The 17,765-nt window shown below is 29.8% G+C and overlaps 1 protein-coding gene and 1 long non-coding RNA gene across 2 annotated transcripts in view; both read left to right on the forward strand.

Moving 5' to 3' along the window:
- The window catches only part of LOC143189975 (uncharacterized), a 563,901-nt gene extending 562,624 nt beyond the window's left edge, over positions 1-1,277 (forward strand). The window contains exon 5 of the mRNA XM_076394004.1: positions 957-1,277. Coding sequence (XP_076250119.1) covers positions 957-1,132 — 176 coding nt within the window. The 3' untranslated portion in view covers positions 1,133-1,277. The remainder of the gene's footprint in view (positions 1-956) is intronic.
- Positions 1,278-11,448: 10,171 nt separating this feature from the next.
- On the forward strand, positions 11,449-12,224 carry LOC143194174 (uncharacterized). Its single transcript, XR_013005202.1, has 3 exons — positions 11,449-11,681; positions 11,755-11,895; positions 11,954-12,224. It is a non-coding gene; the product is annotated as an uncharacterized LOC143194174 (long non-coding RNA).
- The last annotated feature ends 5,541 nt before the right edge of the window (positions 12,225-17,765 follow it).

The raw sequence follows: 17,765 nt of genomic DNA on the forward strand, positions 1-17,765 counted from the left end.
ATATATATATATATATATATATATATAGCTTGTTTTGCCATTTTTTTTTAATTCAACATAATTCCCTTCAAGGGTGATACACTGACTATAGCGATCCTCCAATTTTTCGATATCATTTTTTAATACGATTTGTCCTTTGCTTCAAAATAGACCTCAGTTTCGCCTAAAACTGAGAAACAAAACTACATCAGCGAGGCTTACACTTGCGAAAAATGGATTGAAAAATCATCTTAGTTTGTCCAGTGCTATTAGCTTTAGTCCGAAGTACCTGTCACTACGCAGCATTTTTTCCCTGGGGATCTGAAAACATTGTGTAAATGATATCTCCAAAATCATGCCCTAAAATGTCTTAAGAGGCTAATCGATCAAACGAATATGATAAATAAATAACTCCCTTGGCTTCTAGACACTTGAACAACGCGCTATGCGACTGGTTAGCCACTGGTAATTCCAACATATCCGTAAGGCGATATTCTTTTTCAAGAACATGTTTTCAATTGAGGACAAGTGTTTACGTTATAAAGTTTGGTTTATAATGAAATACGAAGGAACTGACCGTTGTGTGGATTCCTTGATAGAGTCAACGAGTCGCCAATTCTTATTCTTGAAATAAAATAGTTTAAGTAAATTAAATTGTTCTATTTCCATCTCTACAGAAACCAAAACTTATATATCTTCTGAACTAACGTTGAATATTTTTACAATTATGCAAAAGTCTCATTGCCGGCTTTTATAATTACTATGCTGAAATATACCTGTACATTTTTAATGCAGTATTTTTTAAAATTGTTGTTCAGTAAGTAAAAAATAAAATAATGAAACAATCCAAGTAACAATGACCGACTTCACATACTTTTAATATATGGTTTTTAGTTGTTAAAAAGTAAATTCGTCAAAATTACTTAACAATCCTCACTACAATTCCACAATAAACTAATTTAATTGGTGTTTTGCAGGACAAAAATACAAAGTAGGCGACAATCTCCCTCACAGCACCGGCAATTGTTTGGAGTGCATTTGCGGACAGGGCGGAAAGATTACTTGCTCGCCTCACCAATGCGTTCCAGCCGGAGACGAAATCAATGACTATCGTCAACCAGGCCCACGACAGGGGAACGACGTATTTAAATAAACGCTCCTTCGGGGCATTATATTTATCTCGCTTTAAATGAAACATGCGACTGGTGATTAAAAACAAACAACTATAAACAACAGGATTTCGGAGCCAGTGAAACGATATATTTATTATTATTATTATAAATTTAGTCAAAAGACATTCTCATAATTATTACATCATTAATTGTAAGTTTTTTTATAACATCTTTATTAGATATGCTTAGTACAATCTTAATTTACAATTAATTTATTACTACTTTTCCTATGTGCTTGGATTAATTAACAAGCAAGACGAGTGCGAGAAAATACATCAGTAGGTATTCCTCAATTATAAAATTATAATTATTTATTAATTATTAACTTATAGTTACACTAATAGTACACACTAAATGTTCACACAAGTTCGTATGGTTTTGTTCGTGCCAATCTCCTGACATCCTGCGCGCTGTCCAGCAGTTGTATTGCTTCCACGTTAGTATGATTTAGTAATCTTCTTTCGTGTTTCAAGGCGAAATCCTGCACAACTTCGCAAATTCATTTGATTTCCAGGTCATCGTGCAGTTTCTTCATTGTTTACATAGCGATAGGCATTGGTAATCAATCGAAGAACCTTGTTTTGACATCGCTGTATGACTAACTGATTTAAATTTTTAGTGCAACCCCATATTGGCACCCCATAGGTCCAAATTGGCTTTATAATTGTATTATAGATCACCTCTTTGATTTTAGATCAAGTTGAGAGTATCTTCCGACTAACCAGTATAGTTGTTTTATTTTGGTTCTAATGTGTTTTGCTTTTTGTCTAACGTGATGCTATTAATTGTAAGTAATTAAAAATCTATCATAATTATAATCTGCTTTGACACAGTAAACATTTATACACAGATTTGATGTTATGACTGTTATTTGTTGTAAATTACTCAAAATTAATATGAAAATTTTTGACATATTCCATTTATATTGCAATTTCAGAATCTATTCAACTTTAGGACTATTTAAAATATGATTGGTAAATAAACATTTCGGATACGATTATGTTATTGATTGTGATTGTTAATTGTCCAGTCATTTGTATTATTACTTACTTGTTAGAGTTTCTTACTTCTTTACTAGTATTCTTTGTTAGTACCTGGAATGGTATCAATGGCAACAAAAACCTTTTCTGTTGTTCTTCTTCTTTTTCAATATTAATTAAAGTACGACTGAAGCATAATTTTAATTGCAAATAAAAGACTACGTAAATGTTTTTGTTAAATCAATCAATACTCAATCATAAAAAATGTGTAATTGGAAACAAAATAATAATCAAAAAAAAGACAATAGTTTTAGAAAATAATGTGCTTTTTAGCTTACAGATTTTCGCTATCTTTTTCAACAAAAAAAACGCGTATTAATTAATATTTGGCTTATTAGTTTTTTGTAATAAATAATCGTCATGGAACAATATAATTAAATATATTAGTAACAAATTATCTGTGTAGACCTTTTTAAAGCAGTTTATCCACCAACAAATTTAATGAAACTTAATTTTAAATCTGAACAATATTTCATAATGTTTAAGGCCTGTAATGAATATATGTGTGTAATAAATATCAAATAAAAAGGCCGAGATTATAATTTAACGTTAATTTAGCTGATATAAATCACAAATATTAAGTAGTCTGGTATTAACAGAAACTTTTAAGTTATATGGTATATTTATTTATTAAGCAACCCCAAAATTACGGTATTATATAAATTATTTATAATTAATTTGAGACAGTCTTTAAAAGTACATTGAATGAAAGTTATTCGAAGTATAAATTTAATAATTATTCGTGATCTGATTTATTAATGAGTATTGCAAATGAATACAAATTTTAAATATTGGATGTTGTTAAAGCTAGTTCAATTTATTCCAGTTTTTAATATATTTTAAATTTACCTGATCCATCTTTTTAATCAAACTTTTATAAATTGAATAAATAATTACATTTTTAGTTTAAACAGTTTTGGGTAACTTCAGGCAATTTATTTATCGAAAGATCTTGGACTAGTCGGTTTGAATTATTTCAATTATTCTGATAATCACAAACCACCAGATGGACCAAAGAATGATACTTTTAGATCAGATTAACTAGATTGATCATCGGCAATAACAAGAGAAGACCATCAGAAATGAAAAGGAATAATATATCTGGAAAGGAGAAAGTGAATGTTAAATAAAGACTCGGAGCTACTTTTTACTGAGAAAAATAATGACGCTTTTCAATGGTTGAATTAATTCTCCCCAGTGGTATATACAAACTCTTCGACAAAATGAAAACGTCAAAGGTAGAAATTAATCATGAGCGTTGCCAACCTAAGAAACAAATATGACTTCATTCCAGCTAGGAAAAGTAAAGCAATTTGCCTTTCCTTTTCCTTATTATGAAAATGATTGTTCCAACATGTTTATCATGACATGCTACTACCATACTACACATACCGCTGCAATTATAACATACTAATAAAGCTAGAACAATTTAACATGATTGTGACGCAAAAAATAGCGCTACAATTAGTGCTTCCAATATTATCTTGGTAACTGATGATCGATCTGGAAAACGTGAAACAATTTTTTTAAACAATGATGAAAATGAACTTTACGATGGAGAAGTGTATCCACAGCTAGGATTTCGAAATATTATGCTCAAAATCAAATATATAGTAGTAACCAAACGAGTAATCTCCATTGAATGGAAAGCTAAAAGAAAGTTTAAAAGCTATAACACTATTTACCAGTACCCACATATGGTGCACAACTTTATACTTTAATTTTGTTTAAGTTCAATTATTTATTCAATTTATTATAGGCATTTTACAACAATAACTTGTGATATTTCCTATAATGTCAAGGTAGTAATAATATTTTTCCAACTGTATTATTAACTCCAATTCAGTTTTTTGCTTTTCATTTATTTTTATACTACATAATTCTTATACTTATTTTTTATTGAACAACTATACAGAAAATACTATACAAAACGTTTTACAATTGATCCAGCCGTAATGTCTTAGACTGGCCGTTAAAGCTGACCTTAGAATGAAAGAAAATATAATTAAAATTAAAAATGTTAAAAAATTACAAATATATTGGGATAGAATACTATAAATGTTTCGATCACTACTTCTGTCCTAATGTTCTTATTATTTGGGTGTTATGTGAATAAAATGGCTCCGAAATACTCATGGTTACATTTGTTTTTAAAACATCTGATTCGAATAAATCACAAATACACTATCACTAAAATATGTGTTTCTGTTAAAGAATTTAAGTGTAGTAAATTATGTAAAACACAAAAATATAACTTTTTAAATCAAAATATATTTAAATAAAAGTGATATTCTAAGAACAACTGACAATATCTGAAAGAAAACTCCTCACATGTGGTAGTGTATTTGTTTTCGATAACTTATTCTAAAACTTTCGTTCATATCATAAACAATATATCATTATTTATATCTATATCAAAAATGAATTAATCAAATAATACAAATAATGTTTGTTTTGCGATATAGTTAAGTATGCAACATAGAATAATCGTCAACTTTGGAACCACAATTCAAGAATAATGGAAAGTACTGACATTAGTAATTTTTGTAATAGTCGTTTTTATAATAGATGAAAATGAACCAAAATAATCTATCTTTAATAATAGATTTAGATTTATACAAGGATGTTCAAATATTGGAAACTGTTGTACTATAAATTTAATATAGTTTGATCGAAAATCTAACAGAAATCAGCATCAGATTTTATTTGGAAAAAATAAGTAAAAAGTAATAAGCTCACCTAGTGGGTAAAGATCAGCCTTCTTTCTTATCTTAAAATGCATATTACATCATAATATTCTTAATGTAAATATGTGTGTTCTTGGTACTCTCACAATTTTCTTTTTGCGATTTCATATTATGCAACTGATTGAATTATTGAAGTAATGACAAAACTTCAAAGTATTTTCTGCTTTATAACAGTCTAATTAAAATATGGCATCTTTATTTCTTACCTAATTTGCGACATATGTATAATCAACATACAGAACACACTTTAGCATCGTTTTTCCATTTTTCCATTTAAATTAGTTTTCAATGAAACACAGCAACTACAAAATAATACGTAGTAGTATGGCCAAAAAAATCTGACCAAAGAGAAGTTATTTTGTTTTATATCGTAAATGAATGATAGTTTAGAAGCATTATGAATTCTTCAAGAAAAATGTAAGATATGTTACAATATTCTCGTTCTAGTGCTTATCAGATTTCTTTGAATTAAAAGTCTAACAGAGTGAGAACAGTTTTGATATTCCACAGTTTGATCCTTTTATCTATTCTTTTTTTTTCACAACCAAAGGTAAATATGAATCCCTATATGAATATCACATAAATATAACAATCGAATAAATCTAAATGTAAATAAAATCAAGACCTGAAGTTATTAGCAAAGAAGGACTGATTTTCATCCACTTGTTACAAAAAGAAAAATTATAGCAAAAAAGTTGATATATTAACATTAATTGATACCCATTTTAACTCAACCGTATTCCCATCTGATAAATCTTTGCTGATAACCAAATGCTTAGAAACAAAAGAGTCATAGAATTTGACATAAAGTTTCCAATCTTGATCGTCAGTATAGATAATCTGTTAAATATATTAACAATTTACATAGACTAAATTAAGGATATTAAAAATTCAGTAACAATAAAAAAGTATATAATAGGGTGTAACGATAAAAATCTGTGGTCGGAATAATTTGAAACAAAAATATCAAGTGAAATAAATATTACAGATGTGGCTTAAGTAAAAAAACTATGGTCTATATATAACTTTCGGTCTAATCTAGAATTTAGATCAACTGTTTAGATATTAGGGTGAATTTATAAAATATTAGCTCTTAAATATTTACAATATTGTAAATTGTTTGTTTTGTATATGTTTACATTTTTGTTGATGAATAAAATTATTATTAATTTGCATGTCTGTCATTTGTGGTGAACCTCATTTATACTCTTTAAAATTGGACTTTCTTTAATTATTGGCTAAAATATAAAACCACATCTGTTAACCCACATCTTTGGTCAAGATTTCATAGCACTTTGACTGTATACTGAGGAATATCATTCAACCAAACATACCGCTCAAAAAGAACTAAAAAACTTAGAATCCGAACACCTTGTTATAAACACTTAACATGCTGCTTGTCGAAAGGAAAAAGGAAATGGGCTCTGACAGAAAACAAAAAAGCCAAACTCTTCAACATCTATATCTATATTCAACACGTATGAAAATAGCGCCAAGCTATGATTCGCTGCCCAAGCCCGTAGATGCTGAATTCGGACCATTTCTTTACTTACTTTCTTTTTACTTTTACTTTTTACTTTCTTCAAAGACCTTCAGATTCCAATAACATATTAGTAGAACATATATTAAAGAGAATCAAACCATTTGACATTGGTATTTAATGTTGGCTAATAGTTCTGTAGTTCATATAACATATATAAATAATTGCAAATATCAATACATGAATAAAATGTTAAAATGTCTTCAGATATATATTAACCGATTATACTATGAAGAAAGCACATAGCTATGATTCAATAGCCAAGCAGGTGCTGAAAAATCTAGCATTATAAATAAAGCATGGCAGAAATCTTTGAAATATGCTTAAGTATATTATTATTACAAAATCAGATATCCACCAAAATATCTAAAATGTCAAACGAACTTATTAAATAAACAATTTAGAAACACAACAGTGAAAATTGCCACATTCTGATTCTTCTTGAACTTTTTTTTCATTGTTTAATTAATATATTGTTGCTAGTCATTTCTGTCTAACCTACAATTTGTCTTTATGATAACTTAAATCTAAGTATATATCTAGGAGGACCTATCGGCCCTATCTCAGTTTATAGTGAAATAATGCGTAAACATGTCACTGCTGAATTTTTTAATATATGCACCTCACTACACAACACTACGCAAGATCAGATGGTTTGATTCTTTTGAGTCTGTGTCCTGTTCTGGTGGTATCCAAAAGTAATATTTCAATATTCGTGTGAGAATGGAGTCTTTCCTCATGCTTCCTTGCAATTATCTTGATTTCTTGACTAACTGTGAGTATCTGAAGGTCTCGATGTAGATAATCCTATAATCCTATAGTATTTGTCCCACAATACCTCTCAGGACTTTGTTCTGAAAAATTTGTATTTTATATATGTAACTCTCTGCAGAACATCCCCATAATTGAATTCTGTAAGTCCATATAGGTTTCAATATTTGCTTATATAATAGCAATTTATTATGTACTGGTAATTATGATTTTATTCCAATTAGCCAGTACATTTTCCTATATTTCAATTCCAATTCTTTCTTCTTTACATGTTCCTTCCAATGAAATTTTTCATCGAGATTCATTCCGAAATATTTAGCGTTGTTGCTATATGGAATGATAGTATTATTTAATGTTATGGGTGCTTGTACGGTCTGTTTATAAGTGAACTGCACATGTACAGATTTACTTTCATTAATTCTTATTTTTCAAGCTTGTACCCAATTATTTATATTGTCACTGGCCTGTTGTAATTTTCGTGAGGCTTCTTCACTATTGTCTCCAACAGCTATAATCGCATTATCATCAACAAATGTAGCCATTAGCATACTTTTTTATTTTCGTAGGCTTTTTCAATAACATCTGTTATTCTGTGGACCTGGTCAATTGCTGAGGGCTTGTTAATAAACCCAAACTGGTGTGTTGGCTTTAGGTTCTTCCTCACTATGATCCGTTTTATTCTTTTCAACAGAAGTTTTTCAAAAACCTTAGATATTACTGGTAGTAATGATATAGGCTTTTATTTCGTTTGCTGACTTCCCAGGAAAATGTCTGGAAAAGTTTCAATCTAAATGCTGTATTGATCAAGTTGGCGAGTTCTATAATTACCTTTCTTGGTAGTTTTTTCAGTAATTCTCCTGTTATTAAATCGTAGCCTGGTGGTTTCCTTCTTGAACTGATTCTATGAACTTGGCCCTCTTGTGGGAACCGGCTCACGTAGTAAAATACTCAGAATTTAATTTTTGGTAATTTTATACAAGCCATTGTGCATACTGTAATCATTACATATAATAATTTCTATTAAAGACTTTTCCTCAATATGTTATTGAATTCTATAGAACCATTTTTACAGGTAGAATGCGTTCTATATTTATTCAATTTAAACAGTCCTCGAATTTGAAGAACTAATAATGGAATTAGTATATGTGTGCAATAAATATAATATAAATAAATGGAACACAATCACAAAAAGTATCAGACTAAGAATATAATAATACTATGTTTATTATCTAGCACGTTAAAATTATTTCAAATGATTTGAGTTAATTAGAAATGCTTTCTCACTATTAGTTATACAGTATTTGTTTGTTATACTCACTGATTTCACTCCACTTTTGGAACAACGATCCTCAAAGCATTTTATATTCACAAAAATTCACAAATTATCCTTTTACAAATCAATACTATTTCTGTACAGTTTTCTTAATTTTCCATCTGTTGAAGAGGTAAAAAAAGTTGATTTTGAGTTTTGATGATCACGATAATCAATCTTTTGTTCCCTTTATAGTATATATCTTAGATAAAACTGATTTATCTAATTTGCCTTTCCATTTCCTTATAATGAATTCCTTCATATTAAATGTTTACTCAAACGTTTTTATCATGACATACTACTACAATACTACATATACTACTACAATCATGCCAGACCACTAAAGCTGGAATGATTTAACTCGGTTATGTAAAATAAACTGGTTGACAAATATCTTTTTTATGTAATTGGAAAAATCGAAGGGACCAAAATAAAAACAATTCAAAGTCAATTGAAAAGTCCCCGGCCTAACATAAAACATATTTTCAGGCAAAATAATTTTTTTTTATTCAACATAATTCCCTTCAAGGGTGATTGATTATAACGACCAACTTTTCGATACTATTTTTATAGTACGATTTATCCTTTGCTTCAAAATAGGCCTCAGTTTCGGTGATCACCTCTTCATTCGACGAAAATGTATTCCCAGCGAGCATTTTTTTAAGATCTGAGAACAGGAAATAGTCGCTAGGAGCCAGATCTAGAGAAAGCGGTGGATGGGGAAGCAATTTGAATCCCAATTTATGGTTTTTTGCCATCGTTTCATTGACTTGTGACATGGTGCATTGTATTAGTGAAGCTGTACTTTCTTTTTCTTCAAATGCGGCCGTTTTTTCCGCTATTTCGTCCTTCAAACTGTCCAATAACTCTATGTAATAGACGCTGTTGATAGTCCTTCCCTTTTCAAGGTAGTCAATGAAAATTATTCCATGCGCGTCCCAAAATACAGAAGCCATAACCTTGCTAGCCGACTATTGCATTTTCCCACGCTTTGAAGAGGGTTCATCGTGTGAAGTCCCCTGGAATGATTGTCGATTGGACTTCGGAGTAAAACGATGGAGCCATGTTTCATCAGTTCAGGATTTTTTAAATGTTTTCGTCGGTAGCAATCTATTTTAAGTATCCACTGCGTTCACCGTCTTCGGTGCCTATTTCACCACGTCTAAACTTAGCCTACCAATCCTTGATGGTTTATTTTCCTGGGTCAGTGTCCGGAAACTCGGCATCAAGCCAAGTATTTGCTTCAACTGTATTTCTTCCCTTCACAATAACAAAAGTCGCTTCACACAAAATTCTATAATTCACAACCTGATGATCCGACAGCTGTCAAATTTATACATGCATCTTTTGAAGGTTAGGGCCAAAATATGGGCTTAATATCGCCATCTATGTGTCAGGTCGGGGACTGTTCAATTGACCTAAGAACCTAAGAATGCAGCTATTTCGATCAGACAGAACAAAACCAATATTTCCATAAATAATTAAAAAGACACAAATAATATCAGCTTAAAATTATATTTAATTATTTGAGTTAATTAGTTTCTCTTTCTCACCTTTAGTATGACATGGTAGTTATTTGTTATAGTTTATTCTTGTCAGCGAAGATTAATAAATTGTTACTGACAGTCTATGTGAAGGGTCAATGAAGTTACCAACAATTGTTTTCAAATTATTGTGGTAATATTTCACTTAAAGGCAAATTTTGTAATCGTTGTCCAAAATAATTCCGTATATAAGCAGATGTAATTAGATCGTTTCGTACCATACCATAAAAGCCAGGTTTCGTTAGGCATTAATTAGACATATATTGCATTACATTATATTACTTTAACATTTCGCTCTTCCACGATAACGGAAGCTCCCACAGTTCCTCCCTAGTTCTGATTTGGTATTCATTAATTTATTTTTATTTCAGTAAATAAAAAGAAATATTTGCAAGACCATCATTTTACGACATCTGAAGAAACGGTTATTGGCTTCATATTTCAGAAATGTTTCAACCCTAATAATTGAACTGATTCATTCAAATCCAGGGAACAGCATGTTGCTATACATGTAGAATATTTGAAAAATCAATAAAATCACTTTGATAATACAATGGTAAAAAATAATTATTTTTGATCCCCAACCCCTGAATATTAAAGACATCTAAAACTAGACTACCTGCCAGAATACTTACTACAAACCCCTTACCCTGGACTCTTCCCCAATGCACATCAACCTATCTATTTACAGGCAGTCACAAAATCACAAATCATACACAAGGTAAAACTTATATAAACTTATAACAAAAATACTTATAACAAGAATATTTCTATTTTTATAAAAAAATATTATCACCAACCTGTAAAAAAGATAATATAAAAATTAACTAATTCATTAAAAATTAAATTAATTACTCGGAAATAAAGTGAGCTATGAAATGTCATCATGCGTACTTGAAACGAGTGGGAATTAAAACAGTATAAGATCAAAAGAAAGAAAAGAGACTTGAACATTTTAATTATTCCCACTGTAAGCAGAATATTTCAGCCTGCATGAACTTCTATTAAAAAATATACATTAATTAAACCCGAATGTTTGCAATTGTTTTTGTTGCTTCCACAGCAGATTATGAGCACTAAACCGTATAATTAAATACGTATCTCCACAATGGTCCCCTTTCACGTTTGTATGGCACACAACGCTCTTTACACGTGAACAAATTTAATAAAAATTCCATTTCGTCATATTAAAAAAGTGCCTTTAATCCAAATTTCGAAATCCCATTATTCCATTTATAATTTTGGAGGTTTGCGTAATGAATGGCAAATAATAAAAGCAAATTTACGATGTAATTCGACGAATCGTGCGGTTGAATGATAAAATTCACAGTGTAAACCTTTTCTCGTGCAGTGGAACAAATGTATTTACAGGGAATTCACAAAATTATAGGTTTACTCAAGTATTTTGCAGACCCTGTGCGTTCGGGTGAAATCGGAATTTGTAATCGGGAATCATCGGGATTATCAATTGGGCCATCACCATTATCAACGCTGCATCTGAGTGGAATAGATCTCTGAGAGCATCTTTTTAAAAATAAAAGCCATAAAAATTGGTTTTAAAAATAGGAATCCAAAAGTAAGTACCCTTTGATTTTATTTCAATTATTTTGAATAACTTTAGAGAGAATTTGGTGTGTTATTTCTGCAAGGAAACATATTGGTGGGCATAATCCCTTATTTCAACTAAGGTTATGAAAATACATCTACAGTACGTCAGCCACCAGCTAGAGCTAGTCAATTAATTAATGCAATTTGACCGTCAAGAATAATAGCAAAAATTGCAATTACTGGTAACAATTGGAACTATATTTTAGTCGTTATATGTTTTAGTAATATCATCTATTTTAGGTGAAGTATCCGTTGAATATAGATAGACAACTGATAGACACATGTGGGGCATAAATATGAAATTTCAAAAAAATTGACAAAAGCCGCCGAGAATAAAATCAAAGATCAATTGATTGCACGTGTAACTGTTGATAGGATTTTACAGAATAGTAGAGAATAATACTCTTAATGAAAAGAAAAATGTGCTGACAAGAGCCGATTTAAATCATTTCATAAAAACATATAATATTAATTGTCAACTACTACTCAAGATAGAAGAGTAAAAGTAATAAAGTTTATGTTTCGTACAGTGATGTATTCACTAGTAATTTAATTACTTTAATAGATTAGATACAACTAAAAAGATTCGTAGGTAGTAATTCTAACAAGCAAACTGAAAATAACTTGGGTGTTAGTAATTATATGTAATAATTTATTTAATGTTTATTATAATTTAATTTATTTAATGTATTTTATTTAATGTCAAAAAATACAGAAGTAATAGGGCAAAAGTTCTTACAATACTTCTGTTCATATTTACAATTTGACATATTTAATTTACTAATCACTTATGATTCGGGACGGGACGGAATTAATACACCACTTGTAGCCTTGGAACAAAAGAGCAACTTTATTTTAATCCCTGGTAATTTATACCCACTCGATACAAGTCACAGCGCCCTCTACTAACTTGTCTTCCTCCTTTCTATGCTGGCTCTTGTATCGAGACAAGTCATATATTTAACAAGACATATCTTTATGGAATTTTAAAACAAATGATATAATTGTTTTTTAATTAATCATTTAGTAATGCTTGGGTTGAATGAAACCTATATATTATTTAATTTTAAACATTTTCTTAATCACCAAGTAGGCAAATTATTTGTTCGCGTCAAAAAGCTATAATTTTCCAAGTGGGGCCGTGGGGTCCTTCTTTTCTAATAATTTGACATATATATTTTCGTCTCTCATCGCAAGAGTAGTCGTTCCAAACATATAAAAATACATGCAAGCAACTAATATATATACTGCATACATTAAAATAGATATAAGACGTTCTAGACTTTCAATAAAAAATTGATATAGGGAAACAAATAAGGACTTTTATTTATTGATGTTTCTTAAGTTACATTAGTAATATGTGTATAACCACTATATTTGTATTGCTGGCGATCTAATCTTAAACACATTTTGTATATAATATAACTGATATTATCTGTTGTTTAAAATTGCGTTAAGATTTAGATGGTAGACATATCTTTATGGAATTTTAAAACAAATGATAAAATTGTTTTTTAATTAATCATTTAGTAATGCGTAGGTTGAATAAAACTTGTATATTATTTAATTTTAAGCATTTTCTTAATCACCAAGTAGGCAAATTATTTGTTCGCGTCAAAAAGCTATAATTTTCAAAGTCTTGACCGTGGGGTCCTTCTTTTCTAATAATTTGACATATATTTTCGTCTCTCATCGCAAGGGTATATACTGCATACATTATAATAGAAATAAAACGTTCTAGATTTTCAATAAAAAATTGATATAGCGAAACAAATAAGGACTTTTATTTATTGATGTTTCTTAAGTTACATTAACACTGTGTGTATAACCACTATATTTGTATTGCTGGCGATCTAATCTTAAACACATTTTGTATATAATATAAATGATATTATCTATTGTTTAAAATTGCGTTAAGATTTAGATGGTAGACATATTTTTATAGAATTTTAAAACAAATGATAAAATGGTCTTTTAATTAATCATTTAGTAATGCGTAGGTTGAATAAAACTTGTATATTATTTAATTTTAAACATTTTCTTAATCACCAAGTATGCAAATTATTTGTTCGCGTCAAAAAGCTATAATTTTCCAAGTGGGGCCGTGGGGTCCTTCTTTTCTAATAATTTGACATATATATTTTCATCTCTCATCGCAAGGGTATATACTGCATACATTATAATAGAAATAAAACGTTCTAGATTTTCAATAAAAAATTGATATAGCGAAACAAATAAGGACTTTTATTTATTGATGTTTCTTAAGTTACATTAATACTGTGTGTATAACCACTATATTTGTATTGCTGGCGATCTAATCTTAAACACATTTTGTATATAATATAAATGATATTATCTATTGTTTAAAATTGCGTTAAGATTTAGATGGTAGACATTTTACGAATCACTTATGATTCGAGACGGGACGGAATTAATACACTACTTATGGCCTTGGAACAAAAGAGCAACTTTATTTTGATCCCTGGTAATTTATACCCACTCGATACAAGTCACAGCGCCCTCTACTAACTTTTCTTCCTCCTTTCTATACTGGCCCTTGTATCGAGACAAGTCATTTATTTAACAATTTATTGATCCTCATGTCTTTTATGATCAATTTATTGATGTTATTACTACAAACAATAGAATGGTCATACACTAGCGTAATTGTTGAACTATATTAATGTCGAAATTAAAAACATATTTAAATAAAATGAGATTAATATATTACCTTCAAATTCACTGTTTTGATTTTATATAGCATACATTTAGTTATATTTAATTCTACCAATTTAGTCAGTATCTATAAGTTATTTTTATAACTAAGTTAGTTCATAATTGACGTAAAGACAAGGTTAACCTCAAATATTCTAACAAAATTGTTCATCAACATTCTTCAATAAAATTTTCATATTTTTTGATTAAAAATGAACTAACCAAGTAGTTAATTTAAAAATGTCCTTCTTTCCTTATTCAAACATGATTAATATTCAATCACTAATCTAATACCCACTAGCAAACACGCAACATACAATAATAAACATATACAAAAATAATAAAACAGCAGACAAGTTTTATTATTAGAAATATAACCTCAACGATCTATCTCTCTCGTATACTGCATCGTAAATACTGGCCATATGGCAAAAAAATAGAGGACAGTAAAAAAACTATCCACCATGCCTATACGAGTTTCTATTGGATAGGACTGCACATGCGCACTTCTTCTAATCTAGCCTGACAGTTTTCACAACTCGCGTCATTTTCTACCACACCTTTCGTGTGGAACAGGAACAGGAACGAAGTAATGGGGGTCCGCTCTTACCAGCAAAATACGTTAGAAGGGTAAGTATTAATACAATTAAATATTAATCTGCCGTAGTTTTCATTGGAAATATTTTATTGTGTAGCAGCTGCACTGAATATTAGTGTGGGCACTATAACTAAAATCTCTTAAACTAAATAAAAACCATATCATTTTGGATTCACCGAACAGAAAGTATCTACATACCTTAATGTTAGCTCTATTCAAGATTAAGTTTATGAAATGTACATAAATGGTGAGTAGTTTTTTCAATGTAAACATAATTTAATACAATTTTTCAAGAGGAATCTGTTAAGCTTAGAAAGTATCCATGAAAACTTAGGAATATAAAGCTCTTTTAGTGATATACGTCATCATTTCGAACACTGTTAAGAAATATAGGATTTAAATAGTGTAAAGGGTAGTGTAGGATTTAAATAAGTAACCCACGAAGAGGTCCAATGCTACGTCAAGACTATGGTCCCAATAAGTAGCCGACAAAGGCTGTAATTAAGGATTAGCTAGCAAAACATAAATTAAGTTTTGAAGATACCATGTTAAAGAGTAAAATATTTCAAATTGCCACTTGATATATATAAATGAAAAGTTTAGTTGTGTTTTATGCAATTTACTTTTTTATAAATAGGCCATAAAAAGATACACAGTAGATTTCCTCCCTATCATAACATATCCAATCAATCGAATTTTGTATGGCAAGGAATTAATATAGTGGATATGTAGGTCGAGAAAGATATACAGGTAAAAACTGTTTAGATATGTGGAAAGGATTGTCTACAATAACACCTTTCGGTTTGGATGAATTTCATGCTGACAATACCAAAACAGGATGATGAGAGTGGAAACAACTAAAGGTATATAGTATTCTAAACTGTGAAAGATGTATGTCCTTAAATATATGTGTAATTGTTCAGAATATATTCGCAGCATTTTAGAATTTGGTTAAAATGAACGAGGAGAGAATGTTCAATGTAAATATGATAAAATAACCCTAACCTATAAACTATCGTGGCTGTTTAATTAACGGTAGTTTAAGTCCTTCGAGAATATATGCATTAGATGTACTATAATGTTAAAATAAATTATATTAACATATTTGATGCATTATTTTATCCACATTAGAATGTTGTTATATATCAAGGCTGAAATAAACTAAAATGGGTCAAATGTCAATGTTAAAGACGGCAACATTGCACCTTTCTGACGTCATAAATTGAGATGACGTAAGTTCACTGCTACTTTGAATAGACTATATGTTTATGGATTTTAGTCGCGTCAACTTCCTGGATTCTTTAGTGACTGGATATACAGCTTAGCATGCACTCTGAACCACGGTCCTTAGCATTACGCCTACCGAATTACGAAGAAACGATTAGAAAAGAAGCATTAATATATGACTGAGCGTATCATAAAAACATTTAATCAAAAGCCAATCCCGTTGGGAATTGCACAAAATAGTATATGACACGAATGCACGAATCCATTTTATATAACTTCCTCAAGCAGAAACAGCAAAATGCTTCGGTTATAAATATCACGTTAAACAAAAAGCAGAGATCAGACACAAAATCAAAGAACTATACTGGTTAATTGATAGATTCTCCTAACTTGGCCTAAGATCAAAGAGACTGGTTTATCAGTTAATTATAAAACATATTACAGCGTACAAATATGGAGCTGCATTAAGTGATCAAACCGATTAGTACTCCAACGGTATCAAAACAAGTTTTTTTTAATTAATGTTGCTTGTCACTACTTAATTAACAAAGAGAGCTGCGCGATGATCTGGAAAGTAAATTCATTTACGATGTTTTCCAAAATTTCACCTTAAAACCTGATATAAAGTTATTAAATCACAACAACGTAGAAGCAATTCAGCTATTGAACAACGGGCAGAAAATCGGAAACTTGAGAAAACCAAACACAACGAATTCGCATATTGTTTATACACTTATGTGTGACTCACAACTTTAGCTTATGTAGTTGAATTTAATTTTAATTTGGAAAATATAAACTGGAATATTTATTCGGCATTCATCTTGCTTCTGAATTGATATAAGTACAACATAATAGTAATAAATTAATTTTTAAATTAAGGCTGCAATAAAAATATTTAATAAAAATGTAATAAAAAGTGTATATAGATATAGTAGATATGTATATATAAAAAATGGTCAAATGCACAGTACTCTTATTTTTTTGAACTGCCGAGAAAATGATTCCTACTGAGATATATCGTCGTTTAACGGTCGTTAAACATAATAGTGACAATATTATTGATCCGTTTACTTTAAATTTATAAATTTTCATGAATTTCATCACTCCCACAGATGATACTATTGTAAATTCGTCAACATATTGATTAAATGTGATGCATTAAATGCAAAAAAAATCATTAAAATATTCAAGGACCATTGAGATCACGTAAACTACACACAAAATAGATACAACGTCGTTTTACATACGAAAACAAACAGCATCTATTGGAATGCAATGATGAAGTCAAAGCAGCAATTAAGTCATCAGAATTCTTCACTGGCTGAATGAAAAGGCTTTGGGAGAAATGTGTCAGTCTATGTTAAATGATAAAAGTATATATATAGTCAATTCAAAATAGCAGTGACAAGAGTGTCAATATATGTCTGTCTAAAGTTGTAAATTCGTTTTACAGTCGGACAACATTATCCTTGTCATTTTGTTCTATTTAAAAAGAGATAGAATGCTGTTAGA

Source organism: Rhynchophorus ferrugineus, unplaced genomic scaffold (genome assembly GCF_030347505.1).
Source record: "Rhynchophorus ferrugineus isolate W39M unplaced genomic scaffold, kcgeb_rfMv2 rfM1, whole genome shotgun sequence".
Classification (NCBI taxonomy): Eukaryota; Metazoa; Arthropoda; class Insecta; order Coleoptera; family Curculionidae; genus Rhynchophorus; species Rhynchophorus ferrugineus.